The sequence below is a fragment of the Macrosteles quadrilineatus genome, unplaced genomic scaffold (genome assembly GCF_028750875.1).
Source record: "Macrosteles quadrilineatus isolate MER2022 unplaced genomic scaffold, UCM_ALF_1.0 Scaffold_2__2_contigs__length_208266976, whole genome shotgun sequence".
NCBI lineage: Eukaryota > Metazoa > Arthropoda > Insecta > Hemiptera > Cicadellidae > Macrosteles > Macrosteles quadrilineatus.
In genome coordinates, this window is record NW_026542595.1 from 116358322 (window position 1) to 116384204 (window position 25883).

At 32.5% G+C, this 25883-nt stretch overlaps 1 protein-coding gene across 1 annotated transcript; it reads right to left on the reverse strand.

Annotated features, from left to right (window-relative positions):
- Positions 1–11530: 11530 nt before the first annotated feature.
- On the reverse strand, positions 11531–21658 carry LOC128984805 (adhesive plaque matrix protein-like). The gene is made up of 6 exons (XM_054404172.1): positions 21650–21658; positions 20190–20317; positions 19560–19564; positions 18977–19104; positions 17306–17433; positions 11531–12320 (listed from the first exon to the last, which is right to left on the reverse strand). The coding sequence occupies exons 1-6, from the start codon at positions 21656–21658 to the stop codon at positions 11531–11533; spliced, it is 1188 nt and encodes a 395-aa protein (XP_054260147.1).
- Between the last annotated feature and the right edge of the window lie 4225 nt (positions 21659–25883).

The following is a 25883-nucleotide window of genomic DNA, read 5'->3' on the forward strand; positions in this document are numbered from 1 at the left end:
TCCAAACAGGAAAGTACAAAGTGTATTCAAGATAATAATAAACTAAATAAATATTGATGAATATATGTAGTTATGAGTAGAAGAAAACCAGTGTCCTAAAAAACAATCGGCAGAATTGTTACTGAAGAAAGTCGATTTTAACAAGCTGAGTTTGCACGTTTGATTTTTCATTCAGATTCTGTACAAATAGAATGTTCACTTTTGGGGATATTAAAGCGCAATCGACCGGATTTGGAATTTTTGAATGCCAATTAGACAGATTTCCTCGTGGAAAGTTTATTTACCATTAAGAAAATATTTCTACCGAAGTATTTTTAATTAATTCAGAAATAAATTACTCAAATACCCAAAATATACTATTAGAAAATAATGGTAAAGGAACTATTAAAAGATTGTATAAGAGTACCTATGTGTTAATTTTATCATTTTACTATGTTATGAGTAGTATTCTACTAGTGAGTTTATGAGAGTTAAAAAAATAAGTTTAAAGTTTAGTAAAATAACAAAAATTCCGAATCGCTATTTATCTTAAATCCCTTTACCTACTTAATACAAGATTATTTTAAACCAAGATACGGTTAGAAGAAAATCGTGGTCGGCGAGGAGAGGATCCTATCCTTTCTCTCATACTGAATTATAAATGTACCACGAGAACAAAAACTCTATTTTGTGTGAGGCTTAGAATTACGCTGAGTAAAAATTGTAAAAGCTATTTTACTTAAACCAATTAAATCGTCGTAGAACCAATTAAAACACATAGAAACAAGTAAATATATTACAAGTTGTATACATGACAAGCCTTATTACACTGCATTGCACAGTAACAAAATTCAAAACTCCAGTGCTAAAATTAAGAATCCAAAATTGTCGTTTTTGAAAAAACTACTGATATCTTTACATTTAGTCAATAAATTTAGTTTAACTAAAGTTTAGTTTAGTTTTACTTATTATTTCATGAACAGTTGACCACTTTGAAATGTAGTTAAAATGTTATTTTAGCTATGATAAGAAAGATGCTTCTTTGGGCAGTACTACAAGCCTATGAATTGGTTATGAGTGGTACTGCTGAAAGATAATATTGCTCATATGTTAATTATGACAAGAAATATGCTTCTTTGGGCAGTACTACAAGCCTATGAATTTGTTATGACTGGTACTGCTGAAAGATAATATTGCTCACATGTTAGTTATGACAAGAAAGATGCTTCTTTGGTCAGTACTACAAGCCTATGAATTGGTTATGAGTGGTACTGCTGAAAGATAATATTGCTCATATGTTAATTATGACAAGAAAGATGCTTCTTTGGGCAGTACTACAAGCCTATGAATTTTTTATGAGTGGTACTGCTGAAAGATAATATTGCTCACATGTAAGTTATGACAAGAAAGATGCTTCTTTGGTCAGTACTACAAGCCGATGAATTGGTTATGAGTGGTACTGCTGAAAGATAATATTGCTCATATGTTAATTATGACAAGAAAGATGCTTCTTTGGGCAGTACTACAAGCCTATGAATTGGTTATGAGTGGTACTGCTGAAAGATAATATTGCTTACATGTTAGTTATGACAAGAAAGGTGCTTCTTTATCAGTACTACAAGCCGATGAATTGGTTATGAGCGGTACTGCTGAAAGATAATATTGCTCATATGTTAATTATGACAAGAAAGATGCTTCTTTGGGCAGTACTACAAGCCTATGCATTGGTTATGAGTGGTACTGCTGAAAGATAATATTGCTTACATGTTAATTATGACAAGAAAGATGCTTCTTTGGGCAGTACTACAAGCCTATGAATTGGTTATGAGTGGTACTGCTGAAAGATAATATTGCTCACATGTTAGTTATTACAAGAAAGATGCTTCTTTGGGCAGTACTACAAGCCTATGAATTGGTTATGAGTGGTACTGCTGAAAGAGAATATTGCTCACATGTAAGTTATGACAAGAAAGATGCTTCTTTGGGCAGCACTACAAGCCTGTGAATTGGTTATGAGTGGTACTGCTGAAAGAGAATATTGCTCACATGTAAGTTATGACAAGAAAGATGCTTCTTTGGGCAGTACTACAAGCCTATGAATTGGTTATGAGTGTTACTGCTGAAAGATAATATTGCTCACATGTAAGTTATGACAAGAAAGATGCTTCTTTGGGCAGTACTACAAGCCTATGAATTGGTTATGAGTGTTACTGCTGAAAGATAATATTGCTCACATGTAAGTTATGACAAGAAAGATGCTTCTTTGGGCAGTACTACAAGCCTATGAATTGGTTATGAGTGGTACTGATGAAAGAGAATATTGCTCACATGGCAATACACAATTACGTGTAATTAATGATTATTGTCGAAGTGTAAACTTTATTATAATGTACAGGGGTTTTGTATATGCACTACAACTTTAGAGAAATAATTAATAGTGTTGTTAATCCAACTTAGCACAATTAAGGTAACAAGGTATATACAGAAATTTAAATTAGTGATCGGTAAATCATTTCGGTCGATTAAAAAGTAATAAAGTAGGAATTGAAGCTGTTTACAAGGAAAATTTCAACCTTTAAAGTTTCAGTGGTAAACTTTGACTCAAGTTGTTCTAACTATGACGAAAGTTTGCTCAGTAACCCTACTTAGCTTGGGTTAGCAACTTTCTTAACTGAATTATAAATAGAAAATAACAACATTTTGTTACATAAGCTATAAGTATTGTATAAAAATATAGGTATATACTTTTTATATGTTTTTTAATTTACGGAAAATAAATAAAATGCTGAAATTAATTAATGGCTATTTTTTCTAAGGTTGGTAGGTTGTGGAATTTTAAAATTATTTTCTTCTTGGTATTGTACATAGGTTAAATATAAACCCCAACTTAACATTTGTTCTGCGGTAAACCTGAGATACGTAACAAAAAGATAAGTAGAAAACAAATTGAAGATTGCATAAGCACAAAAGGGATAGATCGTCCTGTACTTAGAACATAAAAGGGTAAAAAACTATAATTATGTCAGACAATCAAACTGTTCAAAATATAGAATGTCATAGATTCGTCATAATATTAATCTGTTTACTTGTGATTATAATTAAACACAAGGTAAACGACAATTGTTCATAACAAGCTTTGTAAACAAATAAGGAATAATTGAAAACATATGTTCACGTACAGAAGGCTATTGGAATTACTTGGAACTCAAATTAAAAAGCCATAATCTACCAATTATAGGACCAAAGATGTAAGACCTTATTAAGGTTAATTACTAACACAAAATTGGTTAGATTTTCTTTGATAGGAAAATATTAAATGGCAAATCAATACTAATGTTTCCTAACTTCTCCAACAAAACCACAAACTACATGTGTTAATTTAAAAATAATTTTAAAACCAGCTTATTTTTGGAAATTTGCACAAAATGTACGTTCAACTTTACTAAAAGGTCATCAAGTCATCATTGACAAAATCACCACCGTAAGGAGCCCATAACACGTACAAAACTATCTAAATTATCAATTTTCAATATAAATGGACCTATAGCACGCCCCTGAGGTACACCGTTAGTTACAATATAATAACTGATGTAGAATAATATCTGCGGCTATTATATAAAAACTTCAAATCCCTCCTGAAGTTGTCGTGAACAATTTACGTACACTAAAAGTTTTTCATTAACTCAACAGATGTTTGAACCTGAGTTCAAAATCTTGATTTTTCTTTCTTCTACTTTATCTAGGGTAGTTAAAATTCATTCTGAGAGGAAAAGTCCATCTATCAGTAACCCTCAGGGGATGCCAGACTAGATAGATTGTCGAGTCAGTCGCCGAGTATGTGGGGAGATTAATGAAAGGATACTCTAAAGATAACAAGACGAAGATTGATACAGAAACATTTATAACGTTTATCTACAACTTAGTGGTATTCTTGGATTGATTAAAAAAATTAAATATAATGTAGTATAAGATAAAATATTAAAGAAATTGGAAATTTGAAAATTAAAACCTATTTCAAAACAACTTTGTACAGAACAATATTAACTATTTAAATACTAGAAATGTTTCAACTTCGTATCTTTGTGTGTGTCATTGCATAAGTTAATTAGTAAAATTGCATGCAGAAGAAAATCTAGTGTACATCTATTTTTTTATCTAGAGTACCAGAGTTTAATGGAATTAGTGGGTTATTATATTAATGGATCTTAATATAATAACCAGCTCTACATTTACCCAATGTCATATTAAGTATAACAGTTAAGACTGATTGAACACTTAACAATTGGCATTACGTTTAAGTTGCTTACAATAAATCATAGTGAGTTTCAACTGTAGAAAACCTATTGTGAAATCTGTGTATATTTTAGATCACTGTTGTCGATTAAATGGTCCTCTTTCATTTTAGGGTCGACCTTAGAGTGTTTCACTATTAGGATATGAATCCCGAACGATCAATGTTTTGAAAATAGATGTGTCTAGATAACAGTTTTCAAGCAAAATATATATTTAGAACAGAATAATATAAATAATACGCCTCTGTATAAACCGGAGGAAAAATAATCTAGTTCGTCTGAAAAGATACTAAATTTATATAGCCATATTCAATTAATTCAATGAACATGTTCAATCTAATCAATACATGTTATGTAGAATGAATTGTTTGCATATCAATTGACTGCAACTGATGTTCTCTCCCATCTCAAGTAAACAATTTATAAATCTAATTAATTTTAAACAAAGGAGCACTGACTTTAAGAAATTCTAGTTCGTCCAAAAGGTCAATAGACTTATAAGGGAATAGACAATCAATTCAATAAAAATGTTCAATTTAATAAATACATGCTATGTAGAATGGATTATTTGCATATCAATTGACTTTAACGGATTTTCTCTCTCGTTGAAGTCAATGACTTATAAATCTAGTTAATGTTGAGCAAGGGAGCAGTAACCTGAGCTTATTGGCTAAGACACTCGACGGTCATCTTTCAAAGGCTTTTACGATCACACTAGTTGATAATACCAACCTTAAACTGCCTCTTGAATAGTTTAAAAACTGTAGCAGACATTTTAAAGTTAAAACATAAGGTTAATTCCTTGATTTGTTTTACTTTACAAGCAGTGAAAAGTATTGAGTACTTTTTACCAAATAAAACTAAATAAACCACCTAAATACACATTCTTTGTTTGAAGTTCATTGTTGGTGATGGTGAGTTAATGTTGTTCAAAGGTTTATTGCGGACATTTTCCATCACGAATGTAAAAAACTACATACAGTACATACCACATACAACATACAACATACAGTACACAACATACAGTATACATACAGTACAGTAACAGTATACATACAGTACATACAAACTATATACAGTGCATATTTTTTGACTACTACCCTCTGTAGTGTATTCCAACTTAGGTTGGGCGTTTGTGTATTGTTAGTTGTAATGTGTTAGTTAAGTTTTTTTCACCTGAGGACGGGATCAGATTCCAGATCCCGAAACATTGTGTATTATTTTTTACATTCGTGATGGAAAATGTCCGCAATAAACCTTTAAATGCACATGTTAACAACTTCCTAATGTTATTTAGAAATTTGTTTATTTATTTTGGTATATTATATTCAAATTTTCTATTTTTAAAGAAGTCTGTCATTTGAATGATTGTGGGGTGTGTGGGTAGTTTTGACAGTGATGCAACGGTTTTTGTTTATGTAAAAACAAACACTTTTTGACTAAGTCTATTACTTTGGGAAAAGTTAAATGACACTAAATTTATTACTATACATATGAATATGTATTGTATTTAATTTGTGAAAGATGCCTTTGACCATCCCTTTATTACTTAGCCTAAGTTTTTATTTATATGTTTACATTATTTGTTTGACACAATTTCCATAAAAATTACTGTATAAAAAATCAGTACTTTTTTGAAACTCTTGATACAGATTGATGTTTTTATTAAATGCAGATTTCCTCTTTTCATAGTTTTAAGAATTATAGCCTTATTTAAAACATTGTTTGAAATTCTAACAACCTTTGTAAATTTTTTTACTACCATGGTATATAATTTAACGTCACCAACAAAATAATTTGTTCAAACTAAAACAGGGCGTTTGCATAGTTACTTTATACATGTATACGTTGATTGCATGTTATAAAGTAATTTTCTTAGTTAGACCAATATTTGTTCCATCCAAGACCAAATTTTCCTGTTTGTTTCGTATGTAAAGTTGAAGCTATTAACATCCTCAGTTCCTCTGTGTATGCAGTGAAAACATGTCGTCCCACAACCCAATTCAGGTATTTATCTTTCTCATTTGTGTTACCGTCAAGTTTAGTGTATTCCGTCGTATTTTACTTATTCAAATAATTGTTTGGGAAATTAATCAGTTTAATAATAATTTTAACTTAGTGCTAATATTAGCTTCGGATCTATGCAGGTTAATATTAGCTTCGGATCTATGCAGGTTAATATTATACTCTACTTAGGTCTTTACGTCCCTATCTTAAGACAATTTTAAGTGATTTTTTTTTTCTTTTGGAATCGTTCAAAACGTGTTGAAGGTATTCATCAATAACATATTTGTGGATAACTATTTATTTCATGTTGGTAAACGAACCATAAAGCATTTTAAACCAAGTAAATGTCGTAATACAAACGGGTCCATTGTGGTGTTTTAATTGAAATGGCAAGTGCAACATGTGAAATCATCCTAGAAAGAGAATAAAAATTACCAATTTCAAAATGTAGGATAATTTAACTAGAGAAACACATCAAAAAGATCTTTAGATTTGACTATAGATGTTTAAATAATCTCCCACAATTTAAAGCAAATTATTTATTTCTATGCTCCAGATTAATTTCAAGACGCGATGAAATTTTGAGGACACAATGGAGCTTAGTAATTAAATACAGTAAACTTCAAATGAAATTCTTCAAATATACAAAATTCTTGAATGCCTAGACTGGCGCCACTTTACTCAACATTCATAACTAATATGTACTTTAGTTTCAAAAATAGCCTGTACTTTTACTAGTGTAATCCACACAACCATATTTTTTTGCAAAAACACGCCAAGGTTTTTAAGTATTTAAAAACAGCGTTGATATGTAGATTCAAACAAAGCAATTACATTTTTTTTCACCAACTTTTTTTCTGAATTCAGATCACGTTACAATTTGACCCTACAACGTCAAATTGTAAAATAATAAAATACAATAAAAACACAACACCTCAAAACGCACAACCCTGTAGAAGGGAACAAGTTTCCCCTGGGTAGATTTATTCAAATGTGTACAAAGTACCTTGTTTAAGACTGGAGAGAGAAATAAAGTCAAACAGAACCCCACCTTTGGCTTGTTAGAGTTGACTCTGCTCAGCTAAACTCGCAGGTGCAGTGTTTCACCCGCAACTTACAGCTGTGCTGACAATAGTTTGTTGTTTTATTCTTTTCACCGCGATACAGTAATGTTTTACGTGATGTCTTTTGGTATATTTAGCAAATAAACTTGTTCTTGTTTATAAAGTTGAAACGTGAAGAATTTTAATACAATGTTTTCGAGTGAGAAGGTTGTTTTAAAAAAATCGGATTTTTGAAAAAACCGGTTTTGGTTAAAAATTAGTATTTCCTCAAACATTACTGTTCAAAAGTTATTGTAACTGATGTTATTTTCCCATTAAAACCCCATAAAAAATCGGATTTTATACAAAAGTCGCTTTTGATTAAAATTATTTTTTATGGTCCTTATAATAAAAAAAAATAGTTCAACCCCCATTGCTGAAACAATTACCGTTTAAAAGTTATATCAATTTTTGACATTTTCCCTATAAAATATCATAGTTACTCCCACCACTTACCCACGATAACGGTTGTTCACAAGCTAATGGGAGAAAGTATGTGTCAGATTGCTGATACTGTTTATTTTTTTTCCGTTGTACAATATTGTTGGCTTACCTAGAGATTAGATGTTGCCTGGTTCAAATCATCTCATTCATTTACAATCTTTAAGTAATCTTTGACCTTTTTTCAATGCGCACCTTTTTACATTGTTTGTACAAAGACCCTGTATTCAATTTTTAGGTTTTAAAATTCGCATTTGTTCGTGGTTCAATACTAAACAACTATCGATCTGAAACGCAATAACCTTCACGCATGATTAATAACACGTTACCTAATTATACAGGTTTACACAAAATCAAGTATAATCGTTAGAGTAAATACTATGTAACGAAATTAATAAATAATACAACCTTGGTATATTTGCATTGTTAAGCGAGTGAGTCTTGAGTAAGGTACCATACAAATTGTATTTTTCAACTTTGTTTGTGCTAAGATGACACATGATACAGTCAGCTTTTTTATAATCAGCTGTTAGGTTTGCTCAGCTCACAAATTGGTGTTAGGAGCAACGATCACATGTTAGGAGTTAGCGTTGGTCAACATCATAGTCTCAATGTGGTCTGCTCGATTCAATATGGTTCATTATTTTAAAACTGGAATTAATTGAATCTATGACTTCCAAAATATTTAAATAGTTAGTTTGGATCACAATCTGTTGTATCTGCATAGGTTTAAACTAAAAGCTAGATTTTCTAAAATTATTTAACTCAAATACTCCAATCGCTTTAAAGATTTAATTCCTTTACTATTGTTAGAAATCATCTGATATAAAAGTGATTATAGGCTTCACAACTAAAACAAAATAAAAGTATATTTTTGAGAAAAACCTTTCAGCTGGCCTTAACTTCTATGAATGATAGCAAGTACGGTTGCGTAAATATGGTTGGGCTAATGGATTTTCACCGATGTAACAAAACCGTAAATGTACTCCCTTATATATGTCTTGATTCCTCTATGCATTTCCCATCAGCCCCTCTCGGCCTATTATGTGCAGTCCGTTCTGGGTAGGCTGTCTTGAAAGGCTCAAGATGAATAACCAGCTGCTTGTGACATTAATGGACAAGATGTTTTGTCTGGTTTGGCTAGTCAAACACACAGCATGGTAATCTATAGAGACAATTACAGTCCTGGTAAACAATTGTCTCTGTATTGATTTAAATAAGTAACTTTACCAAAACATTTGATAAATAGAAGAATATCGTGAAAGTAACAACGTTTGGAAGAGACAACATCGTGTAAAAAGAATAGCATGTGAAACTATGACTTTTCACTATTACTTACTGTTAAATAATTATGGTATATAGATGAACGAAATGTAAAACAAGGCAACTGTGTAGACGACACAACTTCAAATAAATTTAACGAAATGATATAAAATTATATTCAAAAGTTTTCCTTTGTAAACCAATACCATAAAACTAATTACTAGTAAGTTTTACCCGTACTTGATAACTATAGCACAATCAAGATTTTTTTCCAACGTCACTTCTTTACTAGTTTTCTTGATTGGTGAAATACACTATACTGTTACATACCAAGTTAAACTCAAGTCTTTGTTTTACTTTTTTGTGTTCGTTTCCACACTGGTGTGTTAAGGTTAGAATAACTGAATGGATTTTTCCTCCCATTGTTTTAGTTAATACTTAATTTTCACAGATAGTTTCAAGTTTTTTTACAATTAATATATTTTCTTTTCAGAACTTAATTCAAATTATTTTTGTCTACTGTTTTTCCACGAAAACTTCCTAGGATTCGTCATTGAATAGATTGTTCTTTAGTTATAAATTTTCCTCACAAAACAATTAAACCAAACTGCAGTTAGTTCTCTACAGAAGGTAAACAATGTCCAAACCAGAATGCACATAAGTGAAACACCATTCGGAATATCACGGCTTGCACAACAATGGCGACCACATTTAGCGTCTGATGTGGCGAATGAAACATACCTGAGCATTTTGTTACTTGATGGACAGCCTGTGATTCAAACAATACAATACAGATGTACAATACACAATACAGAAGTACAATACTGCAATGGTATACATAGGCTAACAATGGACAGGAAGCATACTCTTGTGAGTTGGAGAGTTCTCACTACCATTTATCCAAAGACACTGTTATAATGCATAGCCTCACAAAAATTCGCGGAGCACACATTCTTAAACCTAGTATCAAGTTTTTTAAGTAAAAAATTCACATAATTGCTATTAATGTTACAGAAGAAAATTAAATTTTCCAATTGGTTAGGTGAACATAGGTTCGTGGCTAATTGCTTTGACGCTCTAAAATTTACAATCTTTCTGTTTTACTTTAGTGAAGACCTTGGAGTGTTAACATATGCTTAATTAATATTCGGTGCATTCCATTTGCTGTGTAAACGAATTTAGCTCAACTAACGGACAGACTGCACAGCTGTTTAAACCATCGTCCTCTTAACTTCATGTTAAACCAAGCGTCTTATTTATTTCAGCTTTCATAGTCTATACAAAATATAAAAAAAACAATTATAGCAGCAGTAGCTTACACCTTTAAAGCCTCTTTAAATTATGTTCTCGTCTATTAAAATAATTTTTTTGTCCTAGGACGCTAGGCACGAGCCTAGGATTGTTTTTCACATTACTTCAGGCTAGACCTAGGGGTTGCGGCATTATCACTTAGATAAAATCCATTGGTGACTTGGCGGAGATCGAACCCGGTGTCTCAGGGACTGAAGTCCCGCGCTCTAACCACTACACCAGCTCGCTCCCCAAAAATTAAAATAAAATTGATGTATTCGTATTTTACCATGAAACAAAGTATCTGCCTAGTATTAAAAGTCATAAAGATTATCTTATTTAGAACACAGGATATTGTACAAAAAAATGTAAAATGAAAATTTGTCTCCACAGTCTAAGTAAGGAAAATTAAATCGAAAACTTTTATTGAATACAGGAATAGTTTCCCTACACTCATGTGATATATTTGAAACTTTCCAGGGACGCAATAAACGATATTCTTTTGGTGTAATAATTCTCGCACAAAACGAAAGCAGTAAGTCAACGTCATAGACTCACAATATGCTGGTGATATTACTTCAGCGAACATTTCTCAGACCGAGACATAAGTCTATTACAATACGTCACGTTCAGTTCTTGATATTTAGATCGTGATCTGAATCACTTAGTGTTAGACTCAAGTTAAAATGTGTATTTTTCGGATTAAATTTAAAAATAAAATAATAACATTTACTTAATAAACACTATACGTGATAGCATCACATGGGATAAGAAAAAGTTATTGCTTCTCGATTACTTCAATCAAAAATTTATTTACATACTCGTACCTCCTTCACATAAAAACGCTAGGACCGTAATTTATACAGCACTGGGACTTTACAATATTGTTAAGAGTTAAAGAATATAACTTACTACTGAATCGTTCGAGTTTTAAGAATTCCACACGACTTTCCTTCATTTTAGGGGTTTCTTGAGGAATAATTCGCCTTAACTTAGTGGGCTTAAATACCTACACTTTTTATCGGTATACATGATTGATATTACCTTTTACATCGAAAACTATTTAGGAAAGCTACAAAAACATTGTTTATTTTACATTATTACCCTAGGTCAGTTTCAAACGCATTGTGTAACCATTGCAACTATTATTAAAATTTACAAATCTAACAAATCACTTTTGTTAAAATAAAAACTTGCTTGTAAAGTGTTGACATTCAGCTGATGATCGCCGTGTATTAGGCATGTAGCATGTAGCTCGACATGTATAAAGCATATAACATGTAGCTCGGCATGGATGCAGCATGTAGCTCGGCATGTAATTCGGAATGTATGTAGCCTGTAGTTTGGCATGTATGTAGCATGTAACATGTAGCTCGGCATGTATGAAGCATATAGCATGTAGCTCTGCATGTATGAAGCATGTGGTACATAACTCGACATGTATGTAGCATGTAACATGTAGCTCTGCATGTATGTAGCATGTAGCATGTAACTCGTCATGTTTGAAGCATATAGCATGTAGCTCGTCATGTATGAAGCATGTAGCATGTAGCTCGGCATGTATGAAGCATGTAGCATGTAGCTCTGCATATATGAAGCAAATATAACATTAAGCTCTGCATGTATGAAGCATATAGCATGAAGCTCGTAATATATGAAGCATATAGCATGTAACTCGGCATGTATGTAGCATGTAACATATAGCTCGGCATGTAGCATGTAGCTCGGTATGTATGAAGCATATAGCATGTAGTTCGGCATGTATGTTGCATGTAACATGTAGCTCTGCATGTATGAAGCATATAGCATGTAGCTCGGCATGTATAAAGCATGTAGCATGTAGCTCTGCATGTATGTAGCATATAGCATGTAGTTCGGCTCAGTCAGAACGAGCTTGGTGACAATACGGCACGTTTTTACGCCTCCGTTTTTCACCCGACGTGATCTGAATGGATAAACGTGACTCAACTAAGCGATCCTCGAGCTTTTCTCAGAAACTTTTATGAACACACTCCACGATGCATCATGCATACGAATCTGCCACATGAGATAAATGCAGTTTTATGTTAGCTTATACTTCTAGTTGGGTAACTGAGTGGTTTAGTGTTTGTCAAAACTCGGGAGGTTGAAGGTTCGTGTCTAAATAAATTATTATGCTTTTCTCTAGGTTTCAAATACGGGACCAAACTGTAATTTTTCATTGCGTTTTGGTTTCAATAGATGGTTACATAGCTACACAGATCCTCTTCATTATATTCATTTATTCACGGTATAACTATTTTACAATAATTTATAATAAACATTCATTTCAACATTTCATCGAGATACTAAATAATAAATAGTTTGTCTACTCTCGTCCCTTATTAGCTTTTAGCGTAATAAGACCTTAAGGGTTAACATCTGTATTCTTGGGTATAGACAGTTATATAGAATGATTTCTTTTACATTTTGCATAGGTTCGGTAGAATTGTGTTTGCATTTAGGTCCCCAAGAGCTGTTTAGTTACGAAATACACATTTCTAACTGTAATCAGCGACATCATAAATGTTTCACGACATGAACGAGTGGTTTAGAGTAAGCCCAACTGAAATAAACACCACAGTGGTTTCCCGTATTGGCAGGTATTACGCTTGTTGGATAATAGAATTCAATACAAGGCTTATCGTCCAGTGCCATCAATTACACAGCTTACAATGTCAACTCTCTGATCGGTTAATGAACAATTCTGCGCGGTTTTTGGTTATCGAAAATATATTCTTTGATTGATTTTAAGAAACAATAAAAAGTCACTAGTTTCATATCGATAGTAGATAGCTCAGTAGTGCTCACCTGGTGATCATAAGGTCACCGGATCGAACCTGAGAAAAGTGTGAAATTTTTTGAAAGTTCGAAACTGGACCCAGCTGATCATTGGGCTTTCAATGGTCCTGACTAATAAAACAGCTGATAGGCAGTAAGAAAGCTACACAAGGCATCACACTCCATTCTACACTCATCCTTCACTCATATTTGGGTTAAAATACGCATATTGGTGGCGTCCCCATCTTAATATGAATATGAACAAATTTCAAGTAAAGATGGCTTTATTTTTTTTTCTTTGATATCTTTATTGTTGTTTTTTATACAATGTATAACACAAAGATACAGCACACACAAGAAACAATAGGCAACTTAGGTTAAAATGTCGGTGGATTTTATACACTTTCATAAGCTCTTAAATATAGAAGAGGCAGTTTGTCCGGTCACTTATGTCACTCTGTTGTAATTTACAGTGTGTGCGAGTTCTACCATAGACAAATAGAATTAAATATAGACTGTAAGCCATGCTTTGGTTAGCATAGGTTCTGACACACACCGCTGGGAGTGCCATGCAGTTACGGCTTTCGTGCTACGTAACTACACGGCACTCCAAGCGGTGTGCGCCAGAACCTATGGTAACCTCAGCACGGCTGACAGTCTATATTTAATTCTTTTTGTCAATGGTCATACAGAGTTATTTTCTTCAGTACTTTTATTAAATAAAAAAATATATTACAGAAAACATTTTCTAGTATTAAAACGTGGTGGTCTTTAGTAGAAAATGACTAAAATACAACCATTCCCATGAGAAGCCTCTAGATTGCACCGATTTGTGTTGCATTGCATATAGATTGCATGATTTTCAATATGTCCTTAAAGTATCTTAAAGCAAGGAAGTAAGTTGAAATATCTTGTAGAGGATGTTTGACACAAAGAAGTAAATAAGAAAGACGGACTGTGAGCTTCCACTGCTGGCGGGCTTCATTAAACTGCCTTTCGTACAAGTAAGATTGTCTTCATCAAATAATATCCGAGAACACAAAATATCCCTTAACTCGCTTTTCCTCACTCATATTGACATTGGGTTTCATTTCACTTTTATTTTTCCTACCTGAAAAATTACACAAATTTCGATCTAATTTATTTAAACACATTTATGGTTAAAGGTGATATAAATTAGATTAAATTCCGTAAGAATATTTGTCATTGGTTTAATCAGTATGCAGGTTCGCTGTTTAGAGGACAAAGTATTTTCTTAAACCAAAAATACTTTATTTCCGTTATTTTTTTACTCTGCAAATGCTATCAAAAGTATCACTGATAACTAGACTTCTGTCAAATAAAAAAAATATTATATTTTTCGCTATCGAGGACCCAAAAGTTAAACGTTTTTAATATTTAAAAAGAAAACGCATACCCACAGCACATTAAATTGATTGATTTTGAATAAAATCGAGTAAAATAATGACTATATTTTTAGATACCGGTACGAAAAATAAAAGTTACGTGATCAAAGAGAAATATCTTATATTACAAAAGTTTTATTTTCTTGTTCAGCTGTAAAGTTGCCATACTTTAAGACCATCGAATGGGTGAACACAGAAGCAATCTAGATATAATTGGTTTATAGATTAACAAGTAAAATCTCCTGTCATTGCCAAACATTGTCGTTAAGCTTTGTTTATCGCAATCGAAGCCAACTTTGATTTGAAAAGTATATTCTAAGTATAAAATAAGTATGATTGATAAATGATTCATTTACTCAAGATATCAGATTGTAAAAACATGTACAGAAGGACCAAAATTAAGTGAGAATTAAATAAACTATAATGTTTTTCTACTAAACTTTATTTCAATTACAAGCCTAAATCTTAAGAGAATATGAACTCACTTATTCAATAACCAACATTTTTGTTGTTGGTAATAAATAAGGGAATTGATGTTTAACCTGTTAAGATGGTTCCACCCGCCGGTTTTTTCCACGTAAACATGGTCCTACAAAAAAGAACCTCGTGGCATTATTAAGGTGTTTATCGAGTTGAAATACACTGAAATATATTCAAAAAGATCCAAACTATACATGTACTGAAACTTCGTAATTGTTTCTTTAATTATTTACAACATCACTTTAAAAATCCATAAATTAGTATTTTAGATGTGATTTTAGCTTCTAAATAATACTTAAACGTTAATTTATCCCCATTGCAATCTTTGATATGTTAAGAGCACAAAAATCACACAATCATTGGAAACAAATTAGTTGAGTTTTGAGAGCTTGTACCGTGGAGGCATGTTAAGAAACATTACCATGTTTAGCCGCCATCTTTAATTGACCGGGTAGAACTCTCTTAAATTAATTTAATCCCCGAGTCATAAATTGACATGACATATTGCCTCAATAGTTTAAACATAAATACAGCTCGTTTTAACGTCTTTACAATGTTTCCCGGACCACGTACAGCAGGAACCATAAAGTGTAAGCCACCGCTACATGCGAACACACTTACAGACTCTGCATATTTTTACGACTGCCGTAAATTATGACGATATTCCAAAGAGGATGAAACTTGTTTATCCCCACTTAAATGGTCCATAACCTCTTCTAATGACATTCCGAAATAAATTTAAGACCTTTGGGATGTAAAAGACTTCATGGAATACGTAAAAAGTATTAACTCATAAATTGTAAAACATTATAAATGAATAGTACGAGTAAGAATATTATTTTAATTGAATTTTAGCATAATGAAATTTATGTATCTTGTACAATTAATTAAGTTTTGTAAAATTTTAATATTATATAGTAAACGCAGACTTTTTACGTCGTTTCGGGGTCATTTAACTATATTCTACATTTAATAAAAGGTTTTTTCACGTCTGGTTTATATTGATGTACGTATTACACAGGGCAATGATAAAACGTTGGAACACTTTAACATTAATTCGAGCATACCAGGAATTAAAATAACTAGAAATAATATAACTCCAAACAAAATATGCTGAGAGCAATAGCAACTGTTAAAACCAAACAAAAATTTAATAAAAACAATAAAATAAGTTATGATATTTAAGTTTTCCACTTGGCACTCCATCCCAAAAGTGAAGTTTGAAAAGTCTATAGATCTGTAAATCAATGTTTATTTTTAAAATCATCAAATTTTCATAGTTATAACAACATTATTGTTAATCGTAACAATTTGGAGGATTAACTTCTTATTGTATTTTTGTGTTTCGGCAGTAATTAATTGAAACAACTTAGAACTTTAAAAACCCTTTATTTTGCAATTAAATATGATTCAACTTGTTGACAAATTGTGCCTAGCTTTAAATTTCATAGGGAAGATTATGTATTTTATTTTTTTTAGGCAAATTTAACGTTTTATTTACTCTTTGCATTTCCTCTCCTAACTTACTTACTGGAGCTACAGAGAATGCAGTATGTACCAAGTAGGCAAGGTTTAACAAGGTGTAGCTCCTAAACGAGAAGCCTAAGAGAAAGACTGCAACAAAAAAGTTTAAAATTGCATTTACATTCAAAACAATTATAAAATACAAGGTGTTTTACACACAATTTTTGAAAGTTATTTTTAGTAGATTTCATACAAAGTATGTCGTAAGAAAACAATGGAATTTTTAAATTTTTTTTTTTTTCAATCTTACTGTCAATGAGATTCTAATGGTGACACAGTCAAGTTTTTCACCATATGCACCAATATAGCAGTTTTAACAAAATATTTAGCGAGAATCACACAGAATTGTTCATTAACCGATCAGAGAGTTGACATTGTAAGCTGTGTAATTGATGGCACTGGACAATAAGCCTTGTATTGAATTCTATTATCCTACAAGCGTAATACCTGCCAATACGGGAAACCACTGCGGTGTTTATTTCAGTCTGAGCTTACTCTAAACCACTTCATTCCAAGTTAAATCATTTAAAATCACTCTTGACATTTATTCAAACTGTTATAAGGATCGTTTTAAATTTGGTATTCGGGTTCAAAGAAGAGAATGAGAAAATTTTACTAAGTAGCAAAAGGGAAATTCAAACTTTAATTTACAAAATATATCTTAAATATGGGAACATGTCAGATTAATACCAATTAATTAAATGAGCATACACACAGTTACTTGAGATTTGAGTCCTTGGGTTGGGTAGAGATGTCTGACGGTAGACTGAAGTGGGGAGCGAAGATCACCAGGGGCGGACAGTCTTTGAATGGGTGAATCTTCTCCAGGAGCGTGTAGATGAGGGGATTCTGCGTAGCCGTAGAATCCGTAGAAGGTAGAAGTTCACAAAATCATTTAGAGATGGATGGATCTGGGAAAGAAAAATGGCTAAGTCCCGATTGCAATACCTATTTCAGATAATTTAGTATATCTCAGGTATTTATGGGTCTAGGAAGATAATTTTTTCACAAAAATATTAAACTCTTTAAGAGCACTAACTCTCTGGTCAAATCTCAAGTAACTGTGTATATACTCATTTAATTAATTGGTATTAATCTGACATGTTAAAATATTTAAGATATATTTTGTAAATTAAAGTTTGAATTTCTCTTTCGCTACTTAAATAAATTATCTCCTTTGGTCTAACGTTATAAATTACTACAAATTCAGAATCCGGCTCGAAGGACCATTTTGTTGGGGGCGGGTTCAGAGGAGAGAATGAGAAAATTTTACTTTAAGAGTGTTTGCTAATATTGAAGTTTGGTAAAATAAATCAAATATACATTACTTTTATAGAGGCAGAAACCTAAAAATACTGCAATTAAGGGCTAATATTACACAATTCTTAAAAATAACACTAAACATATCTTACAACAAGTAATCAATAACAACGAGGGAACACTTGTACAATTATTGAAGTAGGTAAGTTGTGAAAGCAGAATAAGCTACTAGTGATGTGACAAAACCAAATCTCAAATCTCAAAACCATCAAAACTACGGAAAAGTTTCGGTTTCGAGATTCGATCACTGAGTTTTGAGATTCAAAATTGAGGATTTTGGCAGTTATATTTCTGAAACTGCTGATATTTTTTGCCCCATTATTATTTTTATTAACACTATTTTCACACAAGATGGTAGCAATAGAGCAAACAGATCACCATTAACAGTAATGAAACAAGTTAATTATATTCTGAACTTCAAAAGGCATTTTAAATACTATAACTGAAACGACATACAATTCAGTTTCATAACAATATTTACTAAACAGAAACAAAAAGAAAATATTTACCACTAAATGTTTTAATTGATTTAATATGCATGTTTATGTTAAGCGACTATAATAAGACAATAAACCGAAACCTTTCCGAAGTTTTGATGGTTTTGAGATTTGAGATTTGGTTTTGACACATCACTAGTAGCTTATTCTGCTTTCACAACTTACCTACTTCAATGATTGTACAAGTGTTCTCTCGCTGTTTTTGATTACTTGTTGTAAGATATGTTTAGTGTTATTTTTAAGAATTGTGTAATATTAGCCCTTAATTGCAGTATTTTTAGGTTTCTGCCTCTATAAAAGTAATGTATATTGATTTTTTTTTACCAAACTTCAATATTTAATTAGCAAACACTCTTAAAGTAAAATTTTCTCATTCTCTCCTTTGAACCCGCCCCCAACAAAATGGTCCTTCGAGCCGGATTCTGAATTTGTTGTAATTTATAACGTTAGACCAAAGGAGAGAATTTATTTAAGTAGCGAAAGAGAAATTCAAACTTTAATTTACAAAATATATCTTAAATATAGGAACATGTCAAATTAATACCAATTAATGAAATGAGTATATACACAGTTACTTGAGATTTGAGTCCTTGGGTTGGGTAGAGATGTCTGACGGTAGACTGAAGTGGGGAGCGAAGATCACCAGGGGCGGACAGTCTTTGAATGGGTGAATCTTCTACAGGAGCGGGTAGATGAGGGGATTCTGCGTAGCCGTAGAATCCGTAGAAGGTAGAAGTTCACAAAATCATTTAGAGATGGATGGATCTGGGAAAGAAAAATGGCTAAGTCCCGATTGCAATACCTATTTCAGATAATTTAGTATATCCCAGGTATTTATGGGTCTAGGAAGATAATTTTTTCACTAAAATATTAAACTCTTTAAAAGCACTAGCTCTCTGGTCAAATCTCAAGTAACTGTGTATATACTCATTTAATTAATTGGTATTAATCTGACATGTTCAAATATTTCAGATATATTTTGTAAATTAAAGTTTGAATTTCTCTTTCGCTACTTAAATAAATTCTCTCCTTTGGTATAACGTTATAAATTACTACAAATTCAGAATCCGACTCGAAGGACCATTTTGTTGGGGGCGGGTTGAAAGGAGAGAATGAGAAAATTTTACTATTCTGAACTTCAAAAGGCATTTTAAATACTATAACTGAAACGACATACAATTCAGTTTCATAACAGTATTTACTAAACAGAAACACAAAGAAAACATTTACCACTAAATGTTTTAATTGATTTAATATGCATGTTTATGTTAAGCGACTGTAATAAGACTATAAACCGAAACTTTTCCGAAGTTTTGATAGTTTTGAGATTTGAGATTTGGTTTTGACACATCACTAGTAGCTTATTCTGCTTTCACAACTTACCTACTTCAATAATTGTACAAGTGTTCTCTCGTTGTTTTTGATTACTTGTTGTAAGATATGTTTAGTGTTATTTTTAAGAATTGTGTAATATTAGCCCTTAATTGCAGTATTTTTAGGATTCTGCCTCTATAAAAGTAATGTATATTTCATTTATTTTACCAAACTTCAATATTAGCAAACACTCTTAAAGTAAAATGTTCTAATTCTCTCCTTTGAATCCGCCCCCAACAAAATGGTCCTTCGAGCCGGATTCTGAATTTGTGGTAATTTATAACGTTAGACCAAAGGAGAGAATTTATTTAAGTAGCGAAAGAGAAATTCAAACTTTAATTTACAAAATATATCTTTAATATGGGAACATGTCAGATTAATACCAATTAATTAAATGAGTATATACACAGTTACTTGAGATTTGAGTCCTTGGGTTGGGTGGAGATGCCTGACGGTAGACTGAAGTGGGGAGCGAAGATCACCAGGGGCGGACAGTCTTTGAAGGGGTGAATCTTCTCCAGGAGCGGGTAGATGAGGGGATTCTGCGTAGCCGTAGAAGGCAGAAGTTCACAAAATCATTTAGAGGTCTTCCTGTCACAACACTTTGGTACTTTTACAAATTAAATGGAACTCTCTGACATTTAGAAGGGGGCGATATTATAAAACACATACTTTAATAATTGCATGTTAAACGTTATTAGTTTACTTTAAAACAGTCAAAATCTAATCTACTATATACAAGAGAATGAGCAAGGAGTACATGTTGACTCTGGGTTAACTAATGCAAGAGTGGACAGTGCAGACTGGAAAAGTAGGTCAGATAAGATAAGCTATCTTTGGAAATCCTGGTACTAGTTGAAAATTCAAATATATTAAACTAAAACCAAACAGGAATATTTAGATTAAGTTATATGGATATTATAACGGAAAATAGGTTACAGTCGATAGACATCTTGATTTTATAGATGTGTTTAATGTCGTTACAGATGATTGGAAGAAAGTATTAAACTTAAACATATTTTAAACCACCCCTCCTTCGTACGGGGTTAGCGTGTAAATATACTTATTGCAGTTATGGGAGAGGACAGGGTTTAAGAAAATTTGGTTATCTATCTATATGTTAATATGCAAGCATGTTTCTTAAAAAAAAATTTCTCAGCTCGTGTGCATCGCAGGAAAAATTTACGCATACAGTTAGAATGATATTTTCCTGTAGATGTGCAGAATCCCTTTGAAAATTAAAATAGGCTCAAAAATAAGCACATAATTGAATTTGAAATTTAAATAACAATTATATGGACTTAATAGGTTGCTATGCTGGAGACGAAAAAACAACGAAATATAAACAGAAAATCAAAACAAATTGGAGAAATTACAATCACATGTTTTATTTACAGCGAGGGGTGAAAATATAGAGAAGCCTGTACCTTTGAATTACAACTAGACATTCCATCCCAATGTTAAAGTTGTTGCCAGTTTTAATGAAATGGATATTGAGTAGTTGATGTGAGCCACCAATAGATTGCACTGATTTCTGTGAATACACGAGGTTTCATACCGAGTCAAACTTATGGAATGGCACTTATGATAATGTTATTATAAGCTATTAGCAAAGCAACTGTTATGACCCATCAACTTTGTCAACAACAAACAATTAGGTAGAAAATATAATTTTAGACACGCATTCTTGACTGGCTCGCACAACTACATGTTTTTTAATAAAAAAATAGCAACAGCAGGTCCTCATATATGAGATGTCTACTTCAGTATCCAATAGTCAATGCGTGTACATTACATATTTTTGGTCGAGTTTTCGACCCTTGGACGACCCCTAGTTTTAGTTTATACGGTATACTATAGTATAGCACATCTACCATAGCCATAATATTCAGTTGACCTAATCCATAGAACATATTAAAAGTTCTCATTTTGTACCACAGCTTTTTGTTTCTTGTTGGTTCAAATTAGCTGTTATAAATGCACAAAGATAATAGTGCTGCACCCTGTTGGAAAACCTTATAAATTTTTGATGCTATTTAATATTATAGAACCAACTTGTGCAGTTAAAACAGCTGAGAAAATTATTATTCCTTTTAAATATGAATACTCATAAGGTTAACATGCGAAACTCCAGAGCCACTGGGGCTGAGCCTGAAAGGATTTTTGAGATTAGAATATGTCTATATGTTAATCGGAAATGTGAGCTATCATCATACCAAATTTTAAACCAATTCAACCAGTATAGTTAATGCGTTATTGAATTTCAAACGAATAAATACACAAACTATCACATTTTGTTTTAAACAGTGTTGTGTAGGTTTAGTATTTTTAGCTTTTACTTTTAACAAACATCCATACATCCGAACTTTCTCACTTATAATATTAGTAGGTTCAATGTATCATAGCGATCAACCATGTATAAAAACAATGTATAATGTTAATTAATACCAATTATTTTTGTACATTACATTAATTTAGCAACACAACAGGCCGCTGTTTCATTACATTAATTACAATACATGTTACAAGGTGTGGTAATGTTGAATTCGTTTTTACTAAGGCTAATTTATATTCTGGTCTGTGTCAGAAGTATATCATCCAGGCAGAGTGGGTAAACATGTAACTGCTTTTCTACGTTGTTCCGAGCGAGAAACGTTCTCAGAAAAACGTTACAGCGAAAAAACGTAAGTTGAAAATGTAAAGAAGACCAGAGTAGAATTTAATTTTGTATGTGATTTAATTATCAGCCTATTACTGTTGCTCATTCGTAGTTTTGAAATTTTGCAAATAATAATAATAGCGTATTAGGTCAGGTTCGCGCTGTTTTCTAGTGAAACAATTTTAAACTAGATCCAATTATTTATCTTTTTCGAGGTTATTATCAATCATTGAGATAGGGACCTAGGTACGAACTCTAAGCCAATATGAGCGAAGGATGAGTGTATGTAGGATGATCAGTGTAGCTTTGTTACCGTCTGAGATCAGCTGTTTTATTAGCCAGGATCATTTATTTAGCTCTATGATCAGGAACAGCTGGGTCCAGTTTTGAACCATTAACAAGCTTAAGACTAATAACCACCAAAGTATACAATGCAGGCTTTCTATTAAATGAGTAGGAAGTCAATGCATTGCCTGAAGCCTGTAGGCAAAGTATACAATGCAGGCATTCTATAAAATGAGTAGGCATTCAATGTATTGCCTGAAGCTTTTAGGCAAAGTATACAATGCAGGCATTCTATAAAATGAGTAGGCACTCAATGCATTACCTGAAGCTTATAGGCAAAGTATACAATGCAGGTTTTCTATTTAATGAGTAGGCATTCAATCCATTGCCTACAATGCAGGCATTCTATTAAATGAGTAGGCATTCAATGCATTGCCTGAAGCTTTTAGGCAAAGTATACAATGCAGGCATTCTATTACATGAGTAGGCATTCAATGCATTGCCTGAAGCTTTTAGGCAAAGTATACAACAATGCAGGCTTTCTATTAAATAAGTAGGCATTCAATGCATTGCCTGAAGCTTTTAGGCAAAGTATACAATGCAGGCTTTCTATTAAATGAGTAGGCATACAATGCATTGCCTGAAGCTTTTAGGCAAAGTATACAATGCAGGTATTCTATTAAATGAGTAGGCATTCAATGCATTGCCTGAAGCTTTTAGGCAAAGTATACAATGCAGGCTTTCTATTAAATGAGTAGGCATTCAATGCATTGCCTGAAGCTTTTAGGCAAAGTATACAATGCAGGCTTCCTATTAAATGAGTAGGCATTCAATGCATTGCCTGAAGCTTTTAGGCAAAGTATACAATGCAGGCTTTCTATTAAATGAGTAGGCATTTAATGCATTGCCTGAAGCTTTTAGGCAAAGTATACAATGCAGGCTTCCTATTAAATGAGTAGGCATTCAATGCATTGCCTGAAGCCTTTAGGCAAAGTATACAATGCAGGCTTTCTATTAAATGAGTAGGCATACAATGCATTGCCTGAAGCTTTTAGGCAAAGTATACAATGCAGGCATTCTATTAAATGAGTAGGCATACAATGCATTGCCTGAAGCTTTTAGGCAAAGTATACAATGCAGGTATTCTATTAAATGAGTAGGCATACAATGCATTGCCTGAAGCTTTTTGGTAAAGTATACAATGCAGGCATTCTATTAAATGAGTAGGCATACAATGCATTGCCTGAAGCTTTTAGGAAAAGTATACAATGCAGGCTTTCTATTAAATGAGTAGGCATACAATGCATTGCCTGAAGCTTTTAGGCAAAGTATACAATGCAGGTATTCTATTAAATGAGTAGGCATTCAATGCATTGCCTGAAGCTTTTAGGCAAAGTGTACAATGCAGGCTTTCTATTAAATGAGTAGGCATTCAATGCATTGCCTGAAGCTTTTAGGCAAAGTATACAATGCAGGCTTTCTATTAAATGAGTAGGCATACAATGCATTGCCTGAAGCTTTTAGGCAAAGTATACAATGCAGGCTTTCTATTAAATGAGAAGGCATTCAGTGCATTGCCTGAAGCTTTTAGGCAAAGTATGCAATGCAGGAATTCTATTAAATGAGTAGGCATTCAATGCATTGCATGAAGCCTTTAGGCAAAGTATAAAATGCAGGCTTTCTATTAAATGAGTAGGCATTCAATGCATTGCCTGAAGCTTTTAGGCAAAGTATACAATGCAGGCATTCTATTAAATGAGTAGGCATTCAATGCATTGCTTGAAGGTTTTAGGCAATGCTACAATGCAGGCATTCTATTAAATGAGTAGGCATTTAATGCATTGCCTGAAGCTTTTAGGCAAAGTATAAAATGCAGGCTTTCTATTAAATGAGTAGGCATTCAATGCATTGTCTGAAGCTTTAAGGCAAAGGAAGTGAAATAATAAGCTTTAAATGAATTTATAAATGACTCGGCGTTCTTAAGAGTGTCCACAGGGGTGTTAGACAAATTATAAAATATACATTTGAAAAAAAAAACTTACACAACAATATTGAACTTTTTTGTGCAAGGTTAGTTGTCACTTTATGTTAGTTCATCTTAGTTTATCTTAGGCCTTTATCAGATGAGCTAATTTTTAAAAAGTATCGAAAGTCTAAAAAAAAACTTAAGAAACTCCCATAAAACATACGAATATTTTGTAAATGCTTGGGATACGTTTGTTTATTTTAGATTAGATAAATCCTAACAAGAATACATAAAGCGTTTTCTATACCTAACCTTCAGTGCCAATAGCATTACAGTGGCATTCTATAACAGAAATAGAAAAGTATAAGGAATCTACGATATGCACATATACAATTCAAATTATTGTATTTACACTCCATATTTTTATAAATACACATTCTTGAGTCTAACACTAAGTGATTCAGATCACGATCTAAATATCAAGAACCGAACGTGACGTATTGTAATAGACTTATGTCTCGGTCTGAGAAATGTTCGCTGAAGTAATATCACCAGCATATTGTGAGTCTATGACGTTGACTTACTGCTTTCGTTTTGTGCGAGAATTATTACACCAAAAGAATATTATTTTTTAGAATTCGTATCATATTGCATTTATGCACTTTTTTGTAAAGGTGCTTTTATGGAACAAAGGTTATGCCATTGATTTAAAAGTAGTAATAGAATATTTTATTATCATTGTAATGGATCCAATAGTAATGTTTCCAAGTATTGTAGTGGTCTAGGGATTGAGCGCGGGGCTTCGGTTCCCGAGGTACCAGGTTCAAATCCAACCAATCACCAATGTATTTTATCTATGTGATAATGCCGCAACCCTCTAGAACTAGCCTGAAGTAATGTGTAAAACAGTTCCGGGCTAGAACTAGCGTCTTAGGATGTGAAGGTGGGACATAACCAAATATGTGGTGTTTTTATAAGTGCATTACTGACTAAGTAAATCTTTGAGAGAAAGTTGTCTTGTACGAGTATGGTGAACTACTTATAGTGAAGTAGGTCGGGGTAAAATCTTTCCAGTGACCAAAGGTAGACTGGTATACCATAATAATGGTCAAATATTTATTGCTGAGATTTTCCATCACAATAGTAAAATCAATACACAACGTTTCGGGATCTGGAATCTGATCCCGTCTTCAGGTGA

What these genes read in the sequence shown, in the direction of transcription:
- LOC128984805 (XM_054404172.1), bottom strand. An exon ending in CCCAAGGACTCAAATCTCAA is followed by an intron (nt 17,434 to 18,976) that starts GTAACTGTGTAT and finishes ACGGCTACGCAG; the next exon opens with AATCCCCTCATCTACACGCT. An exon ending in CCCAAGGACTCAAATCTCAA is followed by an intron (nt 12,321 to 17,305) that starts GTAACTGTGTGT and finishes TTATCCATTCAG; the next exon opens with ATCACGTCGGGTGAAAAACG.